This window comes from Protopterus annectens, chromosome 12.part0 (assembly GCF_019279795.1).
Source record: "Protopterus annectens isolate FY-2018-M chromosome 12.part0, PAN1.0, whole genome shotgun sequence".
NCBI lineage: Eukaryota > Metazoa > Chordata > Ceratodontiformes > Protopteridae > Protopterus > Protopterus annectens.
The window spans coordinates 1,278,536,633-1,278,559,869 of NC_056746.1; the positions used below are offsets into that span (position 1 = coordinate 1,278,536,633).

The 23,237-nt window shown below is 42.2% G+C and overlaps 1 protein-coding gene across 1 annotated transcript in view; it reads left to right on the forward strand.

Annotated features, from left to right (window-relative positions):
- HM13 (histocompatibility minor 13) overlaps window positions 1-23,237 on the forward strand; it is a 669,462-nt gene that overhangs the window by 79,166 nt on the left and 567,059 nt on the right. Inside the window, exons 7-8 of the mRNA XM_044090321.1 lie at window positions 2,424-2,427; window positions 13,532-13,620. Coding sequence (XP_043946256.1) covers window positions 2,424-2,427; window positions 13,532-13,620 — 93 coding nt within the window. The remainder of the gene's footprint in view (window positions 1-2,423; window positions 2,428-13,531; window positions 13,621-23,237) is intronic.

Below are 23,237 nucleotides of genomic sequence, written 5' to 3' on the forward strand. Positions count from 1 at the left end.
GCACTGCAAATAACAGCAATGAAAGCAGGTAGTGTTTTTGAATAAGGATGTTCTACCATGGTGTCCCCAGATCTGGAATCTTTCTAGATGAAACAACTTGAATGACATGACAAACTGTAGCTGGAAAGTGCATTACAGAAGAAGTCCTTTCAAGTCAGTGATATATACACGATGGAAGTCTGAGAGAAGTTGCATTTAAACACTCTCCTGAACGCACAGGAGTGGCCAACTGTTTAGCATAACAGCACCTGTACAAGATGAAATGGTAAGGGCTTCAGATGAAACTGACCTGAAATTTAAGAGGGAAAACTTTCTTATCTCTTTGAAAAGTTGGAAGCATGAAATGACAGTTAGCTGTCATCCATAAGAATTGTCAGAGATTCCATAACAAGTTGAAGAGCGTTACAGTTTGTGGAAGAAGTAGAATGGTAGAGGATCTGTTTCTGTTCTTTCAGGTGCAATAGATCTTGTTTAAAGGTTGTGTAGATAAACTCAATACCCTTGGGTGTTTGTCCTTTTTTTTCTTTTTGTTTGTTGTACACAAATGTGGGTTAATAAGTGTGCATTGATGGTTCAGGACAATGAGGATGACGAAGAAGAAAATTTGTAGTGATTTGAGCTGGAAGAGGAAATGTTATTCTTGACTGTCTCTTGTGCTGAGCTGACCATCAGCCATATCCTGGAACCGGTTACATGTTAAAAGATCGAATGGTTGAAATATCAAACTGCATATGGTCGAGACCATATGCTCGATATTTCAAAAGATCGATCTTTTAACATGGCTTAAAAAAAAAAAAATGAAGTAGGACACTAATGCAGGGGAGGGCAAGCCCCCCACACACCCCCTACTTAAATATACCAGAGATCGCGCTACACTGAGAATAAAGCGCAGTTCGCGCTACACTGAGAATAAAGCGCAGAACGGGAAGTATTCCTATTCCCTATTGTAGCGCGATCTCAGAGTTGAAATATTTAAGTAGGGGAGGTGTGCCCCCCTACATTACAGTGTTATACTTCATTTATTTATTTTTTAAACCATGTTAAAAGATCAATCTTTTGAAATATTGAGCATATGGTCTTGACCATATGCAGCTCGATATTTCAACCGTTCGATCTTTTAACATGTCATCCCTGGAACCACCCTTATTCAAGTGTGTCAGTGTCCATCATACTTTCCTAGATTATGTCCACTCCTAGTGGCTGGTGCCCAGGAACAGGAAGTTCTAACCTGAAGCTGGCCCGTGGGAAAAAAGTTAACTCCTGGTGTGTCATTATCTTCGGTGCTTTTGTTGGATAGTTTTCCTTTTTATAATTATAATTCCCTCTCCTGGTGTATTGATGCATACATCACTAAAGTGGGCCCTACAGTACTGGTCCAGTGAAGCATGTTTGCTTCTGTACTTGATGAATTCCAGCTGCATTGCATAAGTATGTATCACAATCCTGATGCCTCCTAAGTGTTCCTGTTGGGCCTCTATCGGGCAGCCCACTTCCCTGACACTGGTGATTAGACCACCACCGTCATTGTGGGATGAAAAGACTTGCTCAAATCTGTCTTTATCCAGTACTTCACAGAGCTGCCTTTAGAGGCAAAAACAGACTTTTTGAAGTTGGAATAAGGTAGATGTTTAATTTGATCGCTGCTGCAGTAGCCTTAGCTACACGAGTTATAGCCTACACAGAATATAATAGGCTTCCAGAGCTTAAGGGCACCTCCTGCACTCATAAGCCATAGACTGGTTGAGCAGAGCTGAATAAAATCAATGTTTTATGTGCCAAGTCATTCTGAGATTTATCGCCACCAAAGATCGCTACTGTTGTGGGCTTTCAAGGATCAACCGTTTTCGGCTCAGCAATGGAGAAATGTGAAGTTCTCGTTAGGGAAAATACTTCCACTTTTATTATTTTTTAGAATAACTTTCTTTTCTGTAAACCTAATTATTGTAAGCTAGGAAAAAGTGTGGACAGGCTAAGCAGAGCTATTCTGATGCCTTACGAGTGGTCCCTGAATAGTCTAGTTGCAGAATGAATCTTCAGCAGATGGGGTCAGCCTTGCTGCGACCTTTTTGCCAGCCCCCCTCAATGCCAAATGCAGCAGTTACTTCATGCTGATCCCCCCACAGGGGGAGTCGCCCAGGGACGTTCTAGTTCGCGATTGGCCCTCTGGTCTGCTTTATGCTTTCCCTCCATTTCCCTTGCTATCAAAAGTGATTCAGAAAGCGCAATCCTTGGGAAGCAGAATGATTCTGATTGCTCCACACTAGCCTCGTCAAGTCTGGTTCCCTTTTCTCTACCCCTACATTTTGGACACACCTTGGATTCTGGACCCACAACCAGATTTACTGACAGACATGTCGGGACAGTTCCACTCCTCTCTGCAGACCCTCCGGTTGACAGCCTGGCTACTCCACTTCCGTCGTTAGTTAGGTTTCATCACTTTTCACCTGAGGTAATTCATATTTTCTCTTCCTCTCATAAGCCCTCTACTAGGGAGATTTATTCTAGCAAATGGAAGAGGTCTTCTATTTGGGCTCATACCCAAGGAATTGACCCTTACACAGCCCCAATTGCTTCAGTCTTGGAGTTTTTGTCTATGCTTTTCCATCAGGGCTCAGTGTCAGCTACCATTAAAGTTCAATTGGCAGTGATTTCTAACTTTCATGTTGCTAATGAGCCTAGTCTGATGGCTCACAGACTCTCTAAGGCTTTCCTGAATGCGCTCTATTACTCCGTCCTCCGGTCTCAGAACCTATCATGCCCTGGGATCTAAATTTTGTCCTGCAAGCCCTTACTTCACCACCCTTCGAGCCTGCAGCTACCTGCGACTTAAAATTCTTGACCTGGAAAACTGCCTTTTTAATAGCCATCACTTCAGCCAGGTGAGTTTCAGAAATTCAAGCCCTTTCTATCAAACCTCCATACTTGATCTTTCATAAGGGCAGGGTTTCTCTTGCACCAAACCCTTCCTTTCTTTCTAAAGTGGGGCGTCCATATCTAATCTTAATCAATCTATTGAGTTTGCCAGTATTTTTTCCCCATTTTTCAAACAAGGCAGAATTTAAATTTCATCAATTGGATGTACACAAACAGTTACATTTCTGTCTGCACTGAACTAAAGATCTCCGAAAATCTGATCAACTATTGGTCTCCTTTTCGGAAAACAAAATTGGGTCCCCTGTTTCCAAAATCACCCTATACGGATGGATTTCCAGTTGCATCTCTTTCGCTTATTCCGCAGGAGGTAAAGACCTACCGTTTCCGGTCAAGGCTCACTCTACTCTGGCTGTATCTACATCTACAGCCTATCCGGTGGTGCAGCGGTTAGCGTTGCCACCTCACAGCAACAGGTTCTCTGGTTCGATCCTCGGCTGGGGTGCCTTTTGTGTGGAGTCTGCATGTCCTCCCTGTGGTCGCGTGGGTTTCTTACGGGTGCTCCGGTTTCCTCCCACATCCCAAAGACATGCTGTAGGTGGATTGGACTCTCTAAATTGGCCCTAGGTGTGAGTGCGTGCATGTGTGCGCCTTCTATGGAAGGTTGGGCGGCGGGCTGGCAACTTGACACCATAAAACTCCACTGCCAATCATGAGCAGACAGGTGATCCGCTGTGGCAACCCCTAACCGGGAAAAAAAAACAAAGAAGAAGGAGGAAAAACTGTTTTATTGGGATGTCACTATATTCAATTTTTTTTAAAGTGAAATGTGACTTTTTACTTCTGTAAAAAAAAAAAAAAAAAAAAAAAAAAAAAAAGTTTAAACGACTTTCTGCTTAAACATTTTGTTAAATTTATTTTTGGTGGCTAGGATAAGTGTTTGATGATTTTTCACAGTATTTTTGAGAAAAAAATTGTTGCCTGTTTTACTCATTTATTGTCAGTTCTACCCAGGCTTCAGGCTTCATTTACCGCTTTATGTAACAACTTTGCAGGTTCCTTGATTCTTCCTTTTCCAGCTACAAAAAGGTTTCCAGACTGCCTTCTTCAGCGGGCTATGAATTTGTTTCAGCCACAGATGGATGACTCTGTTGTGGCTGTATCTGGCTCCTCAGACCACTCTACTTCTGTCTTGGCTCCCTCCACTGTAGTCCCTAGAGCCACTATGCACTGGGGGGGGGGCGGGGGTCAGACATGTCCTCTTAAGTCTGAAGTGCCCTTAGTGAGCAAAAGAGAACCACTCTCATCAGTCTTGGAGCAGGGAATATTTCTCTCTGCCTAGCCAGACTGGGATACCTTTCCCTAGAAATGATATGTTTGAAAGGAGTGTGTCTGCTTCTGTGGAAATTCCTGTTAAATAAAGAAGCAGAAAGCTGAATGATGTTCTTCATTCCACATTGCTGCAGTCCTAACTATTGGGTAGTCCGCTGTCCAGTCGGCCCGAATACCAAAGTATATGGCTGACGTCGGTCAGGGCGCATTAGACTGACGTCAGTACATCAGGGTACTAATGCGCATGACCGACGTCATATCCTCAGTCTTTTTTGCTGCATGGTCCGATGCAGAAGCAATTTTGCGAGTGCAGGTTGGCGTTCTGAAAATTTCTGAAGTCAGAGTTTCAGACCGAATCAAAGTTGGCTAAGTACCCCGTTGGGGAATATTTTGGTTTTTTTCTTGCCTCAGTATTTAACCGGATGTCAGAAAAAGTGAATAACTGTATTTCTTGTGGGAAACAGATACCTCATAGGGATTACCATTCTTTGTGTATACCTTGTTTAGGGCCTGAGCACGACGTTGTTGGATGCCGTTCTTGTGCTAGATTTAACAAACGCACTATTAAGAGAAGGTTAGACTGTGCCAGGTTAGTGTTTGGGAAGCGTTGTAACTATAAAATGCCGTCGGATGCTCCGGCGCCAGCTTCGCTAAAAGCGCAAGGACAAAACAGCAAAGCCTAGGGGAAGAACCGACAGTCCCAGACGTCGGTTCTTTAGAGGGCTCAGTGGAGCCGGAGGTTTTGCCAGGTGTTTCTTTGGAGTCTCAGGGAGAGACTTTACTGTTACAGGATGTTTCCTCTCAGGAAGTAGGCCAGGCTGAGGGGCTTCTCAGGTGGCTGTTCTTCCCTCACTTCCTAAGGTGGTTAGGGCCTCCCTTCTGTTTCCAAGGCTTCTTTAAGGGGCAGGCCAAGTTTTGCTTCAGTGGGGGTTTCTCCTAGTGCTTCAGGGTCTTTGCCTAAGAAACATATGCTTAAAATGGCAGAAGATTTGATTACTATGATAAGGGGTTCTATGCCCCCTCCTGATAAGAGGCCTAGGGTGGAACCTGAGCTTGAGAGCTTTGAGCAATGCTCGGAGGCTTCTGAGTCTTCGGCTGAAGACTTGCAGGAGTTCCCTACTTATTCTGATTCTGATGTGGATGATTCTACTCCTTCAGCTTCTCCTCCTGAGGATTTTTCATTTTCAGAGACTTTGCATTCCATGAGGGAGCATTTTAAATGGGAAGGCCAAGATTTCTCTGATTCCAGGAAAAGGCTTAGGGAGTTCTTGTTTTTACCCCAGCATAGGCCTTTAGCTATACCTCCTGTTTTGAATGTGGTGGAAGATGTTTTTGCAGAGGCTTCCCTGAATCCTGATTCTTTGCCTCCTGCCCCAGTTAGGTATTATAGGGTGCCTGAAGCTCATAAGTATCTTTTTAAGAGTCCTAGGGCAGACCCGGAAACTGTCTCTCAGGGGCCTAAAGGTGTAAAGGCCTCAGTTGTTAAAAATCCTGTCCCTCCTGATAAAGAGGCAAGGGCTTTGGATAGATGGGGAAAGAAAGTGTATACTTCTTCCACTTTAGCCATGAGGGCGTTGAATTGTCAGTTTCACATGTTAAAATATCAGAATTATCTTCTTTCACAGTTGAAATCTAAGGTGGATGCTCTGGCGGAAGGTATTGACTGTAAAGAGTTGCAGGATTTAGTTCATGTGTCTGAACAGGTGGGTAAACATTCCTTGCAATGTGGTTTTGATGCTGTGCAGGCCTCCTCCAGGGTGGCTGCCACTGGTTCTGTTCTTCGTAGGCACGCCTGGTTGAGAGATCAGAACTTAGCTGAGCATGTTAAGACAAGGATTTTGGATGCTCCTTTGCAGTCTGATGTGTTGTTTGGTTCGGCCTGTGGAAGCAGTTTTGAAGAAAATGGAGGACAAGGCTAAATCTATGCAAACTGTTAAAGATTTTTACAGGTGCAGCCTCCAAAGTTTAGTAGAAATTGGCCTGCTAAGGGTTGGACTTTTCCTGCTTATGATTCCCAGTCTAGGGGTAGGTCTAGACGTGGTAGGGGCAGAGCTCAGGGTTCTTTTAGGCCTAGGACAGGGAGTTCCCCTGCTCAGACTTCTGGGGAGGGCAGGGGTCAGTCCTTTCGTAAGCAGACCCAATGACCTGCCTTTTCAGCTGCCAGTTCATTCTCGCCTGGCAGCACCGTTGGCAGGAAGGCTGTCTCTTTTCAAAGAAAATTGGGATTTAATTACCCAAGACAGATGGGTTCTGGATATTATTCACCACGGTTACAGGTTTTATTTCCATACCTTGCCTCCTTTCAAAGGCATGCCAGACATTCCTCCTCTACAAAGACAAGAGGCTCACAAGCAAATTTCTCTGTTACTCCAAATAGGGGCCATTCAGCCGGTTCCTGTGCCAGAAAGGGGCCTAGGATTTTATTCTCGCCTGTTCTTAGTACCAAAAAGGGGAACACGTGGAGACCAATTTTGGATTTATCTATCCTCAACACTTATCTGGACATTCCCAAGTTCAAGATGTTGACGTTACAACAGCTTTTACCTCTGCTGGGCAAAGATCACTGGATGGTAACTTTAGATCTCAAGGAGGCTTACCTTCATGTGCCTATAAGACTAAGTTGCAGAAAGTATCTGCATTTTCGAGCTGGAAATTCTCATTATCAGTTCTCTGCATTGCCCTTTGGCTTATCTACTGCCCAGAGTATTCACAAAGGTTCTGGCTCCAGTGATAGCTTACTTCAGGCTAAAAGGAATTCAAATCTATCCTTACTTGGACGATTGCCTGATTCTGGCTCAAGAAAAGGAAGACCTTCTACAGCATTTGGAATATGTCATAGCAGTGCTAAGATGCCTAGGGTATTCTGTGAACGAAATAAAGTCCAGTCTAGTACCCTCTCAAGACATGTGCTTTCTGGGTGTGAGACTGAATACAGCAGCCCAGATGGCCTTTTTAACCCCGGACAAACAAAAGAATCTTTCCAGTTACTTCCATCAACTATCTCTTCAGTCCGGGCTGACTGCAAGGACAGTCCTTCAAGCCTTAGGGTTCATGGCATCTTGTATTCTGGTGCTTCCCAATGCCAAACTGCATATGAGGAAGCTACAATGGTATCTCAAAATGTATGGACGCAGCACTGCCAGGATTTGGACACTGTCATTCAAATAATACCTTGCATTCAAAAGGAATTTTTGTGGTGGGCTCAGGAATGTCACCTAAACAAGGGACTCTCTGTGACCCGGCCAGAGGCGAGTCAGATTCTAACGACAGATGCCTCAGACATTGCTTGGGGAGCTCATCTAAATGGAAAGTGGATACAAGACAAGTGGCCTGCCAGACTACAGCATCTACATATCAACATGAAGGAGATGTTAGCAGTCCAATTTGCATTAATGGCTTTCAAGGAGTTACTTCTTCCAGGGCAGGTGTTGATTCTAACAGACAACACAACTGTCATGTGGTACATCAACAAACAAGGGGAACACATTCTTACCCATTGTGCAGGCAAGCAATGATTTTATGGGAGACTGCGCTCAGCTTGCAACTAACTCTTCAGGCAAGGTTTCTGCCGGGAGCACAGAACTCCTTAGCAGATGTGTTAAGCAGACAAATCATGGATCCCCACGAGTGGAAACTGGATCTTCATGTATTTCAAAAGTTGACAGTGTCCTGGGAACTCCAGACATAGATCTGTTCGCTTCTCCACTAAACCACCAGCTGCCAAAGTTTTGCACAAAGAGGTTTCATCACACAGCTTGGAAAGTGGATGCTCTTTCTTTCAGTTGGAAAAATCTTCATGTGTATGCTTTCCACCTCTGCCTCTTCTTCCAAAGGTGCTTCTAAAGGTCAGACAAGACAAGCCAAGGATGATTTTAATAGCTCCAGATTGGCCTCGGCAGCACTGGTACCCATTACTGAGGAGTCTGGTAAAGAAGCCTCCATGGCCTTTACCCTTGATTCCACACCTGTTGTCTCAGAGAGACGGTCACCTGCTCAATGTCAAGCTTCACTCTCTTCATCTAACAGCCTGGCATATTCTGTTTTGAAAGACAGCAGGTCTCAACTTCCTCAACAAGTTTTAAATGTGATTATGGAAGCCAGGAGACCTAGTACAAGGAAAGTGTACGGAGAAAAATGGAAGAGATTTTTATTTTGGAGTGCAGCAAACAATTTGGAGATTTCGAGCCAAATCTGAGTGTGGCTCTTCAATATCTTACTGAGTTATTGGACAAAGGTTTGTCTTTCTCTTCCATTAAGATTCATGCTGCAGCAATTTCAGCTCACTATGATTGTGACCCACCATTGTTTTCGCATCCTTTGTTCAAGCAATTTCTTAGAGGGGCAAAGAATATAAGACCCCCACGTAGAGCTCCTACTCCTGCTTGGGACCTCAATTTTGTGTTGGAGAAACTTACTCTACAACCTTTTGAGCCTGCGGCTACTGCTGACTTGAAATACTTGTCATGGAAGACTGCTTTTTTGTTGGCCATTACTTCTGCAAGAAGGGTTTCTGAGTTGCAGGCCCTTATGGCAGTGGAGCCTTTTTTGATTTTTCATAAGGATAGGGTATCTTTACGTACTAATCCTTCCTTCCTTTATGCCTAAGGTGGTTTCTAGTGTGGCTTTAAACCAAACTATTCATTTGCCTACTTTTTATGCAGATCCCCAAAATAAAGGGGAAAAGATTTTGCACACTTTAGATGTACACAGGCAATTGCGTTATTATTTGAGCAGGACTAAAGATTTTAGGTAGTCTCAGCAGTTGTTTATTTCTTTTGCTTTGAGTTCTCAGGGCAAGCCTGTGTCTAAACAAACTATTTCTAGATGGATTGGGTGTTGCATTACATTTTGTTATTCCCATCATGGCAAGGAAATTCCAGCTGGGATTAGGCCTCATTCCACTAGGGCTACTGCCACTTCAACAGCATTTCTAAGGGGGGTGGCAACTAAGGATATTTTGGAGGCAGCTACTTGGAGTTCAGTGCATACTTTCTCTAAGCATTATCACCTTCCTCTCTACTCTAAGTCTAGGGCTGGTTTTGCCACAGCTATTTTGCAAGGCATGTTGTCAGTTCCTGCTTCCTTATGATTTGCCAGCCTCCCTTACCTCTGCTTTGGGATTCTACCCAATAGTTAGGACTGCAGCAATGTGGAATGAAGAACATAGTACAGTTTTGTACCTACCATAAATGTAGATGTTCGAGGATCCACATTGCTGCAGTCCAATTTACCCTCCCTCCTTCCCCTCTGTGTTTAGGGGTGGTTGTGTAGGTGAGGTTATGATCTGCTAATTTTGTATATTTTGTATATATATATTTTGGTGCAGGTATGTTGGCAGTGTTTGGTTTTGGGCCTTATCTTTTCAGGGTCTTCTGACATCTGGGGCAAGAAAAGACTGAGGATATGACGTCGGTCATGCGCATTAGTACCCTGACGTACTGACGTCAGTCTAATGCGCCCTGACCGACGTCAGCCATATACTTTGGTATTCGGGCCGACTGGACAGCGGACTACCCAATAGTTAGGACTGCAGCAATGTGGATCCTCGAACATCTACATTTATGGTAGGTACAAAACTGTACTTTTCTTCTTACTTTCACCTGGAATGATTTATTGTGCTTGTCTTAGGGCTTCGTTCACACTCTTAACTTTTCTAATTCTGGTGTTACTTGTAAAAGGAAAACCAATTTTTCATTTTGTGAAGATTCCCAGTATATTGAACAGGAAAATGAAATTGAGGGGCTGATTTCTGCTTTCTTTCCTCAGATGATTGATTCTGACTTTGAGAAGTGTATTTGTTTCTTTAGACAGTCCATTAGAATAATTTTCTTTCTGAAATTCTATTCAGAATGAACAAGTTGTTGCAGTTGGAATGTAATCATATTCTGCTGTCCTTGAAAAAATATTAGGCTTTATTAATGCTGCAATTTCCTGAACCCACTCCTTTACTTCCAGCATTGGAAGATTTTTTTTGTATTACAGCCTGTAACTTGCACAACAGTCACCTTGCTACCACCAATAAAATGGGTAGATTGTACGAAGTTCCCCCTCAGTCATACAGTTTAAAGTTTCTAACCGATCTGACCCTGCAGTTATTTCTTTAAATCTTTCAGCTTCTAAATGTCTGGTAAATGCTAATCCCGTGCTTATCTGATAAAGATTGGATCACCTTTGATAGATCTTTAAAAATTTTTAGAGTTCTTAATTGCCAAGCTCCTATGTTAAATTTTATAGCCACATTTCCCTCCATTGAGGAAAAAATCTTTTATGAATAATTGTATTATTTCTGAGTCTGAGGCATTTTTTGAACTCTGTTTATGATTCAGCTGATACCATTTCCAGAGCTGCTTCTGTTGTAGCAGTTATGAAAAGGTTTGCTTGGTTATGTGCGCAGAATATACCTGAGAATGTTAAAAATAAAATTTAGAGTTCTTTAAATAGGATGTTTTTGGCGCATCTGCTGTTGAGGTCCTGAAACTCTGATGTGAAAGGGGAACGAAGTTCAGGGGATTGCTCTGATCTTTTTCATCTTTCTCCAAGTTTAAAAGGTTTTTGCACCTGCCATTGCACCCTTTTATAAAACACAAAATAAGCATTCACAGCAAGCTTCTGACATGCAGACATTAAACAATGACGAGAGGACTCCAAAAAATAAAGGATGTCGCCCCCCCCCCCCCCCCCCCAGAAAAAAGGACAGCCCAAGCAATATGACTGTCTTCTCCAAAATCTGGCTGTACATTCCCATCTCTTTGGTAACGGATGATCTCGGACAAATGAATTCTGAAAGTGATGCATCGGGAATACAGATGACCGTGGGAATCCCTCCCTCCTCCTCAGGGGATGCCTCCTCATCCACCAGTTTAAACTTCTTCCTCCTTTCCTTGATCGGGAAAGGGTTTAATTAGAAAAAGTTTCTGATGCCAACGATAGAAGCTTTCTAGAAACCAGTCTTAGACGTTCCTTTCTAAGCTAGTCACCCCCCCCCCCCCGGCAACAGTGTTTCTCTCGCCTATTTTGGAAATGGCCAAGGTCAGTTATCACATCCTTCCTCAGACTGAGCCTTCTTACACAAGTTTGGTGTTTGACACACCCAATCTTGAAACCACTTCAACTAACTGCCTGGGTGATGTCATCACAACGATGATAGTTGGCCACCATAAAGGAAGGATTAGCAAATTTTTACTTGCTGTAACATACATAAAGGGAAACCTTCCCTTTCCCCATTGTAGTACTCCCCCCCCCCCCCCCCACAAGAGGAACATTAGTATAACACCGGGAAGTCATTATGTGGGGAGCTGTGGCTCCCATATACCCCCTGCTAATTATATGTACCAACTCCTGAGGTCACACTACAGTGAGGAAAGGGTAGGTTTCCTTATAGGTACATTACTGTTAAGTATTTGGTAACACTTCTTTTTATGGTGACCAACTATCATTGTTCGATGAAAATCATTACAGTGATATTGCCATTTGATTGAGGTTTCGAAAATTAGTTTTCGAACAGCCGTTCAATGAATGTGCTGTTTGATTAACCATAGGCACCCTATTTTCTAAGGGCATGCAGCAGGTATTAATGGAGACAAAATCTTGGGGAAGTCATACATTACTAAATCGAAAAGATCCTTTTAAAGCTAGTATTTCCATGATTCGGTAATAATTGTAACTTCTTCCCTCCTCTATTAAGGTTCATTTGTTGGCCATTTCAGCTGGTCTCCCCATCAACCCTCCCCCTATTAGTACATTTCCATGTTTGAAAAGGGTTGCATACCAGGCCTCTTAGAAAACATGTGGCTCCTCCTTGGGATCTCCACTTTGTTTTGCAAAAATGATCTCTTGCTCCATTTGAAGCAGCCCATAAGACTGATTTGAAGTTCACAACATGGAAACTAATTTCTGCTGATTGTTGACTTCTGCAAGAAGTGTTTTGAGTTGTAAGCTGTCCTTATCTCATTATCCTTGAGAATTAATCCTCCTCTTTTGCCTAAAGTGGTGTAAGAGTTTACTTTGAGCCAAGCTGTCTGTCTCCCAGTCATCTTTCCAGAACCTAAAAATGAGGGAGAAAGCATTCTTCATACTGTGGATTCCCACAGACAACTCTGACGCTTCTGCGAGAAAGCCAAAACCTTCAGAAACTCTGATTAATCATTTCTATGTAGGTTTGGAAAAAAAAGCACAACCTCGTTCAAAGCAGACTAATTCCAAATGGTTGTTTCATGCTAGTTATTTTTGCTATACTCACCTCAACAAAGCATTTCCAGGCAGGATCAAGGCACGCTCTAGCAGGATCTTGATTTCTTCAGCAACTTTCTTAAAAGGGGTGGATTTTAGAAATATTCTAGAAGCAGCCACTTGGTCCTCTGTCCATACCTTTACAAAGTACTACAAACTGGATTCATTTTTCATGTCTAGAGCACGGTTGCTAGGATCATTCTCCAGGTGCTCCTTCACTGTCATCCTTCCTCCTCCCAGTCAGTATAACATATGATACCATACCCTATAGCTAGGGCTACTTCAGCAGTGTTCAAATGATTAACAGTAAAACTTACCATTAACAGTACATGTCTGAATGATCGTGTCTTCATTGTATGGCCCCTCCCCTCATCCCCTTTATTTTTCCATATTTTCTGTTGCCAGGGTGAGGACTTTGATTTTTTTATTTCCTAGCATCGTCCATTTTCAGGAATCTAGCCTCCCTTTTATTTGCCAAAATAGCTCTGAAGGACTTTGCACGCATACTGCTGTTTTTCTTCAACTGTGTTTGACCTGGCAACTGTTTGAGCACATGGAAGGTGCTCTTAAGATCTCTAGCTAAGATTACCGCAGCAGAAGTAATTGAAACAGTAACTGTTAAGTTTAGTTACACAACTGTACTTTTTGCATGTTGATAAAGGAGTGGAGTTGAAAATGGGTTGCTGAGAGGTTATCATAAGCAGGTCTGAATGAAGATGTCCGAAGAAGATTTTACGTAGCTTAGGGGAGTGGATAATAAATTAAACTTCTGTGGGAAAACTGCATGTCACTAGGGATATGAAGAAGAGAAGATTGTTGGGGAGGGATGGTCTTAAGCTGTTCAGGGAATGGAATACAGGGTACTGAAGGAAGTGGCAAAGCTCATAATGCAAGGGTGTTCTCCTTTGTTAAATGAGGCACTTGAAAGCACACTGATGGGAATTTGAGTGTTCTCTAGTCTGGCAGGTGGTGTCTTGAGGAGAGGGAGATTGACACACCAAGTTAAAATCTGGGGAACCTCTTTGAAATGCTTTAAAGGCCTTTTTGCATATCATTTGCCTTTTAATATGTGTGCTAATTATTTAAATTTTTTTTTCAGCCCGGTAATGAACACATTTTTCCCCGTCACCTTTTCCATAAAACAGTACCAGCTGCTTTTTACCCAGGGCTCTGGAGATAACAAAGAAGGTACAGTGCATACTTTTCTGACCGTGTTCTGTCTGTGTGCCTGTTGGTTACAGTTGTAAACGCACATTTATGGGTTTATATTTTGTAAGTTTCTGCTCCCCCGACCTGTTTCATCATTCATTGATGTCAGATGCTCTTTGTGAAGTACATCATGCTGGATGAGTTTGCAGCATGAATTGTCTGTTGCAATTTTTCTGCCTCCCCATACACTTCTGTTTATCAATAAGTGATGTTGGATGCACTCCGTTCTAGAAGTATTACTTGCTAATTGAGTTTGCAGCATGAGTGTGAAGTTTGCCTCTGTTTCTTGTACTCTAATTGCCACTGTACTCTGGGAATGGTGAGAACTTTGTTTCTGCATGAGTAGACATGGGATTAATAACATAGATGCATTTCATTTTAAAAGCATGCCACTGTATTCCTTACTGTTGGCTAAGTTTGTCTTGCCAGTCAAATCTCGTGTGTTCAGTATTGCAAAACTGATGTGCCTAACTTCCAGTATTCTGCATTATAACATTTTGTCAAAGTGAGGCACATTCCACATCTGTTTATTTTACTACTCCAAAACTTGTAGATTGGCCTGTGAAGATATCTTCTTTCTAAAACAACAGTTGACATGTTTTAATTTATGTATTATTTCAAAAGTACTTTGCAGTTACTGACAGTTTGATATGGTTGTTTTCTTCTTCCTGGAAACGTTGTCTAGGTAGCCGGGAAAAACATGCACTTTTGTTTATGTATCGCACTCTTTTCGTGTAGCAGGTTGTTTTGTTTTAGAAGTCCCTTCTTTGAGTACCTTGCTGTTTTTAATCTTCTGAAATGTGATTATGAAAAAATATTTTCTTTTTTCAAGTATAGTTGAAATAAGTCTTCATTGAGCAAGTTTTATAATATTTGTCTGGCAGTGTTTCTATTTTTCTTGATTTGTATAATTTCTAAAAATATTGCAGTTTTCAGTACTTTTTAGATAGCATCGTTTTACTTGTTCAGACGCTGTTTTTCCACTACAGAATTATTTATAAGTTTTCTGCTGGGAAAAAACATAAATGATAAACCACGTTTTAAGTCAGGTGAAGTATTAGTTTCTTTGATAAGTCAAAGGTAAAAAGAAACTGTTTTCCTGCAGTCTGTTGACAATGAATGTTTTTATATGTCCTGAGGCAGGTCTAGGATGCTTTGGGCTATATTTCAATGGTGTTTGAATTTTGGACAAGTTGGCTTTTACTGAATATCTGGTATGAGTTCCAACTCCCTGTCATTGTAGATATACAACTTATCCCCTGTTCATGAATAGTTAGTTGTAATGGTTATTTTGTGGTTTCATATTAGGTCGTCACACTTAATGTTTCTGTGCATTTCTGTGCATGAAATTTTGACATCCATTTCTAATACTTTTTTTTTTCCACTTGACTGGTTCACAGTTACAATTTGTTGAGCAAAGAGAGAAGGTTTTTGGTAGGTTAAACCGTGTCCATTGCCCTTCTTCCAGTTTCCCTGATTGCCCAAGTTTTGATCATCCTGCTTTAAAAAAAAAAAGTAATTTGTTTATGAAGAAGCTGATACAGTTTTTATTTGAAATCTGCTGTTCTGCCTTACTTGGACATCCTCACTTCCCATAAATGTAGCATCTGATGTCGGTCTTCAATTTTTTCCTTAACAGTTAGAGTTGGTTTAGATACCAGATCCAAACCCGTCGTTAGTACAGCTCACGCCAGCCAAAAACTCTCTATCTTCACCTCTTCCCTGTCTTTCAATTACATCAGATCTCATTTGCTGCTTTCTGAAACTTTCACGTCTAGCTACTGCTGTCGAGTTTGTCATTTAGGTAAAACTTTTTGACTTTTTCTCACAGTTTCTCCCTTTTTCTTTAACTTCCCTTCTTATACTTAGTGCATTCTGTAAAGTATTGTCAGTGATGCATTTTGCCCTTACACTTTCTTGTATTTATCATTGCTGATGGTTCCCTTCCCCGTACACACTTGTGTACTTCTGGCTATCATTCCTGATGGTCCTTTTGCTTTCCTTAAATATATTAAAAAAAGAAAAAAATCCTCAGTTCTTTTTCTTCTGACAGTTTTAACTGGCTATTTTCTAGCTTTCTTTATCTTGTTGACATGGCTGAGAAGGGTAAGGTCCCCCTATAGGTTAAAAAAAATGCCAGAAGTGTGATCCGAAAATTCCCGCATCAGATTTCCACTCCCTTTGTGTTTATTGTCTAAGCCCTTACTTACCATTTAGAAGAAGACTGCAGCATTTGTCATGCTTTTAGCCACCGAGCTCTTGTGGAAAGGTGAAACAAGCTTATTTTAAAAGGTCTACTTCCCTCAACTTTTGGCGAAGCCTTATCTTCTGTAGATGCAGCAAAGACGGACCTCTCATCTCCTTCATCTTCATCCTTCTCTGGGTAAAGCCAAGAAAAGAAGCCTCTTTGTTTTGACCTCCCCATCTGTTCAAAAAGCTAAGAAGTTGAAGTCCTCTGTTTCAAAAAATATCAGTGAAAGCACAGGCCTCTGCTGATGACACTCCGGTGCCAATGCCCATTCTGGCACTGATTTGTCATTTCAAGCCCTTTGACTTTGAAGGCCTCGGTACAGGAAATCATTACTGTCTCACCTGCTATGACCAGAATGCCTAGAACTACTTACTCACCATTGATTGATCCTTTTGCTGGGGAGCTCCCTGGAGTTTTTTTGCAGAGGCCCAAGTCCCCTTCTGCTTCATCAATCCGTGCCACTAAAAGTCTTTTAGAACTCTATGTGGAGAGGCTAGTGAATGAAATCTTATGGGCTAGAGGACTTTCAGGCCCCCTTTTGGTTCCAACCACTCAGGTCCTGGTACCGAAGCTTCCTTTACACCATTACCTACTCCTCCTCTAACCTCCTTGCAGGCTTTGGAGTCATCTGTTCCAGATCTCCCTGTGCTGACTGTACCAGCTATGGAGTTGTTTGCTTCTTTGAAGCTGGTGGTTACCCTGAGCTCTTTGATTATTTCTGAACCAGAGACCTCCTGGAGCCATAGCCACCCTGTTGGTTCCAGGGGGTGGATCTCGACTCCCAAGTTTTTTTGAGTCATCCCTGCTTCTTGGAGCTTCGGCCACAAGGGTAGGGGCTTCAGAGCAGGGAGTGACCCTGGTTCCGAGGCAGTCTCTCTCTGTTCTGGGCTCCCTTCCTTCTTCAGGGGGGGCATCCTTCGAGGCCATGTAGAGGGCCCTTTCCCTGGCAAAGACTGTCTGTGCCTTCCCCCTCAGAACAGGTACCCCCTCTAGTTCAGTTATTCCTCCTGTCTGTCCACAGGGACAGCAGGTGCTGAAGCTTGAGATGTCACAGGCTCAAGTACTGTCATCTACTGACGCCTCCGCAGATTTATCTCTCTGTCAGGAAAAGTGGTGCAAGAGGAAGCACTGGACTCCCCCCTGGAATCAGTCACCAAGGATACAGATTTCATTGAGGAGGAAGGGTCCCCGTGGTCACCTTCCTGAAGATGTCTCATTTGGAAACCTCATGGAAATTTTAAAACAGAGGGGTGGCTGGAAGTCTCAAAACCTTTCCTCCTTAGGAATCTGTTTACCTGCAGGCTTTTGGCACCTACCTGTCTACCCCTTGGGTGACGCTGCCCACTGATGAACGCATTCAGTTGATTTTGCAGTGGGCATGAAAGGCTCCAGACACCATTGAGCTCATCCCCAAAAGACCTGATAAGATACTTTCCATCCCTGAAGATAAACAGTTCTGTGCCAAGGGGTTAGCTGTAGATGCTGTGGTTATAGCAGCAGGCACTAAAAAGGAACTTAATGAGGAGTTCGTTTGTCCATCTCCCCAACAGGGAGTCTCTGGCTATAGACAGATTTGGGAAGCGGTTGTATGCTTTATCAACCTTTTCCATTAGGTCCATGAATTTTTTGGCACATTTCACCAGACTCCAAAGGGATCTGATTAAAGAGGTGTCAGACACATGGCAGGAGCTGTAGCTGAGGGAGTCCAAGAGAAAGTGGCTTCCCAGTTAGCCACCCTGGAGTCTGTGTCCAGTTCGTCCATGAGGCTGATCGCCCATACAGCCGAAGGGGCATCCAGAGCAGCAGGTACAGGCGTAGCCATAAGGACACATGTCTGGATGCGCCTATATGATTTTGCAGAACCTTTCAAATCTTCATTCATCAGCATTCCTTTAACGGAACATCCTTGTTTGGCCCAAAAGTAAGAGACTTTATCCAGTTGTGAGAAGGATGGTAAGACTCTCATTCTGCTGTGGGCATACATTTCTACATCCACCCCCCCCCCCCAAAGGTCCTTTTCTAGGAACCAGGGGAGTGGTGGAAAAATGTGATTCAGGAAATCCAGAGGAGAGAACCAAAATGGAAGGCACTATCCTTGCAGCAGAGTTGGTCCACAAAACCAGAGCTTCAGGGATTCCTTTCCTGGGAAGCCTTTTCAGCATTCCTGAAGGGAGGCCCGATTTGTCTTTCTGTGGTGGCAGTCAGGGGACACCTGTCCTTGCACCTAAATGCCTGGCTAATCCTAGCAAATTCTTGGGTGCAAAAGATCATGTCATTCTCTTTTCTTGTCCTTCCCCTGTACTCAAGAAAATCCAAAATGTTCCACCCAATCAGAGGGATTTGGCAATGCAAGAAATTCAAAAACTACTGGACAGGAGTCATCCAAGAAGTCATGCTAGACCAGAAAGGATCCTGAACCTATTCAAGATTATTTTAGTGCCAAAAAAGACAGGGTGCTGGAGACCGATTTTGGATCTCAGTATGCTATATGAATCTGTTCGGTAAAGAAAGTTCTGGATGGTCACGGTACAGTCTGCTCTCCCCTTTCTGAAGAAAGAAGACTGGATGTGCTCAATAGACCTTTAGGACGCATATTAGCGTATAAAGATGGACATACACTCTAGAAAGTTCCTCCGCTTCCAGCTGGGAGCCAGTCATTACCAATTCAGAGTACTGCCTTTTGGTCTCACCCAGCCCCCAGGGTGTTCGCCAAATGCATGGCAGTAGTAGCAGCTCACTTGAGACTGCAAGGATTCAGTGTTTCTGTACTTGGACGACTGGCTTATAACCGCTGTGACCAAGCATTAATTAATGGTAACCAGCGGTTACATCCTTGACATCTGCACCCACCTGGGGATTACGGTAAATCTAGAAAAGTCACATTTAACCCCAACACAAAATTTTGAATTTATAGAGGCAGTTCTGAATACTCAGACAACAATAGCATCCCTTCCTCCAGAAAGACATCAGAGAATAATGGTACAAGTTCAAAAGGTAATTCCAGAAAGTGGGTTCCCGCTTGACTAGTCTTACAAGCTCTAGGGTCAATGGCAGCATCTATAACTCTACTAATATTAGCCAGGTTATGTACGAGAATTCTACAATGGCTACTAGCTTCCCAGTGGTCTATCCGTTCATCAACTGCTGTCAGATCAAGTAGTAATCACTAGTTGTTGCAAAACGGATGATCTTTGGTGGGTACATTTTGAACAAATTCTCCACAGCCATCCCTTTGTCCTTCTGGAGCCACATCCATAGTGACCATGAAAACTTCCCATTTGGGGTAGGGGGCATTGTCTGGACAAGACTGTCCAAGGCATTTGGTCCCCATTAGAGGCCAATTTGCATATCAATGTCCTGGAGATAAGAGTTGCAGGCCTTTCAGACATCGCTTCTTCCTCAGGGGACTATTGCAATTCTTGTGTAAAAAATCCGACCAACAAACCAAATACAGGACAGAGGCTCCGGTTCCAGGACCAGTCGGAAAACCAGTTGTAATGTAAAAATAAATTTTATTTCACCAAATACTTAAAGCATCCACTAATACTTGAAATCACAGTAAAAAAAACAAGCGCTTTTGTCTCTGACTATTCAGAGACTTTATCAAAGTGAAAAGCAGCCAAAGAAGCACCATTTAAATAACCCACCCCAATTAAATTCAACCAATAGAAAGCATCTAATTTCAAGAAAGCTAAAATGCTGTATACCAATGTCATAACAGTACAAGTAAACACCTGAAAAAATATAAATATAAGTAAAAATTAATAAATATTACCTTTAATAAATATCCTACTTACATAAATATCAAAATGAGTTATTAAACCATTAAGATATTAAAATATTAAGATAGTAAAATAAACATTTGTATAAACGCATTAAACAATTCACCTAATCTTTCGGCTTTTCCCAGTTAGGGGTCGCCACAGCAGATCACCATCCGCTCAATTCATCTAATAAAACCACTAAAATATCCACCAACTTGAAGTGTAACCCATTACCTTCCAAGGGCTTTTAATTTAAAAAAACACGAAATAGAGAAAAGTCATTTAAGCCAGGGCATTGCATGGCATTAGTTCTCCGCTGCCATAAGGCTTCCATATTTTCCAGTTGTAAGACCAAGGGCCACCTCGGGTCCATTTGCAAAAAAATCAGTAATTGTAAACTTAAAAAAATGGCCTTCAAACTCCTTACAGTTTTTAGCAGCTCATTCTCATTCCTGTTCCTAATATCTCTCAGACGTTCATAAATACGACATCTCAATTTCCTCTGTCTTCCCGATATAAAAACAGGGCCATCCAATGGTGCTTCTTTGGTTGCTTTTCACCTGATTGTCTCTGAATAGTCCGAGACGAAAGCACTTGGTTTATTGACTGTAATTTCAAGTATTAGTGGTTGTTTTTAAGTATTTGGTGAAATAAAATTTATTTTTACATTACAGCTAGTTTTCTGACTGGTCCTGGATCCGGAGCCCTTGGGCTGTATTTGGTTTGTTGGTCGGATACTTTTTTACGTGGTTTGTTGAGTTATGGCTTCAGAGGTCCAGGAGATGAGTTTGCAGCAGTTGCTTGTTTCGCAAACCTTTAATGACTCTATTGAGAGCCTGTTGAATAAACTGGAACAAATGTCCCAAAGGTTGGATTGGCTTTAGAGGGGGCAGGCGATGACATCATTAGCGAGTGGCCAGCTCACAAACAAGGAAGCACCAGATGTCAGGGTTAATGGAGGAGGTTCCATACAGCAACTCCTCGGTAACACAGACTTTAATTTGCACCAGGGGACACAATGATACGAATTTGCAGAACCAACACTTTATAGAGTAAATGGTTTTAATTCCATGACAAATAGTGGTACGAATTGTGTAGCGTGGGAGCCGACTGTTACATGGAATGAATCTATTGTAGTGAATGAATGGCTTGGGCACAACCCGAGCCTCTTGCTGGAAGAGAAAGTGAGTACTACTAATATTGACAATTTACAAAAGTTAGATTATTAAAATCAGAAAAATACAACTTGACAATACCTATTTCAGGGAGTGTTTGAAAATGACTGGTACCTAAGGGTTTACGTATGTGGCGTTTTCCCACCGGCATGGTGGTAATTCAGCACTCCATAAAGAATTGTTGTCTGTGTTTGATAGGCATGGTACTGAATACATGGAGTTGGTGGTTAGACATAATGAAACTTTGTTGTCACATTTAATGAGAGAAGCCACAGAACTGGACAAATTAATTACTGAGGATGTGGCACATGAAAATTAATATTTTGAATACAACCGGATCTTTGAGTATTGAACATCAAATCAACAATATCAGGAATAGGAAACTCAAGAAAATAGAAAGGGACAGGCAACATTATAATGATAAGATTGCCTATCCGGAACCACCTAAATCCCAGGGTTGGGCTAGTAGTTGTACATTTAATGTAACGACTGTTAATACCAACGAGGAGATTTTTTTTAGACGAGGAGAACTACCCACCCCTGAGGAGATGCGAAAGGCTGAAGGACCGATACAACAGGGAAACCCCCAATGCAAGGAACACACCCTGTGAACAGGGGGCAGGGTGGCCATGCACCATATCAGAGGGGGAATGAGAGGGGCCTATTTGGTCCAGAACTAGGCTGCCTGGGTTGTCCGAATGGTTCATATAGGATAATCAGGAATTCCACTGAGAACTTTAATGTGTTCAATTTTTCATCTATGCACATTGATGTTGATTGTGATTTATTATACAAAGGTACAACTTTTGTGCCCACGAAGAACTGCAACATTGTAAATTTGAAACATTATGTAAGGAAGTTGAACTTGCATTTTCAGTCTGTTTAATGTGTGGGCAACCCATTACATAATTTCAAGTACCTATAATCCCCCTACACCACTCATTGCAAATCTTTGAGAAATTGTGTGAGATTGATATGAGAAATGTATTTAGAACGAGACCTATTTTAAACTTGAATGATGATGAATTGGAGGGTTTGGCTAAACTTAGGGGTAATGCAGATGTGAGAATTATTAAACCCAGTAATCGTGGTGGCATGGTTGTGATGAATAGAGGATTGTAATAGGAGAATGAATTTAGAGCTGAATTTAGAGCCACTGAGTATGTTTTCGTGTATTTGTGTATTTTTTGCCAGTGCTGGTTTCATAGGTCTTTGTGAGACTGGTGATGTGATGCAAGTAATTCCCTTCTCCTCTTGACTGCCTGGTCCAGCCTTGGGTTGAGAGAGCTTAGCCTCCAGTTTGGCTGTATAATTGTATCTCTTGCATGTGTTAGTGTTTGATGGAAGGAGGAGAGAGTTGTCTGTGTACATGATGCAATTGTAACATTGCCCCAAAATGCCCAGATTCACCAGTTGGACCAGAGCATACACCTGAAACTGCCCTTTGGACATGCCTGGATAGGTACAGTGAACTGTTTTACTGATTGGCTGGTAACGTCGAATAGAGAGCCTTGTGGGGGGGGGGGTCTAGTGCTAAGGTTTATTAGTGCTTGCTATGAGTTTTGAGCAAGTGCCGGTATGAGAAGTGAATGGTTTGAGTGCTTAAGTTGAAAGTTTGTCTAGTTCCAAGGGAAAAATTGAACAGTAGACTTTGTGGAGCCGGGAATACTTATACCCTAGCTTCCCAGCGCACAATACTGCACAAATGCAGGTTTTGTAGCAGTGAAATGAAAGCGAGAGAAATTGGCCCATAATGGCCAATAAACTACTAAATTTCTGGGCTGAAACCACTCTTCCAGGGACAGACAGGCTGCTCAAGGCTCCCTCTCTCACAGTGAACAGAGAAACTTCCTTCTATCCAAGTAAGGTATGGGCAAACACAGAAACTTGTAACACAGCCCTGAATTCACCACTAACCTGAAAACTGGACTTTACTAGCTTAGAAAGGCGGGAAAACAAGTTTTTTTTTTTTTTTTTTTTTTTTTTTTCCAGAAAATAAAGCAGATACAAGTAAAAAAAAAACACTTTAAATGTACAGAAATGGCTATCACACGAGTATGTAGCCTACAACAGTTAAACAAGTAATTTAAACACACAAACAACTTTGTTAAAGTGCAGGCAGTAAAATAAGTACAATATGTAGCTGAAACAAGCTTTTTAAAATCACAGAAACTCTAGAGAATTTGCGTTTTAGGCGGAATTAGTTAAAGGCAGCAAGAAAATGCAGAAAAATGATAATCACGCCAAAGTCTCTCTCTTGTCTCTCTGCTGCTGTAGAACTCTGCAGGGCACCAGGCAGGAGCTTGCTGAGCTGTATACTAGTTCATAGACAATTTACGTTTCTACTTTCACAGAACAAAAGACATAAGGAAAAATTTTAAAAAACAATTTTCAACAGTTCTTCCA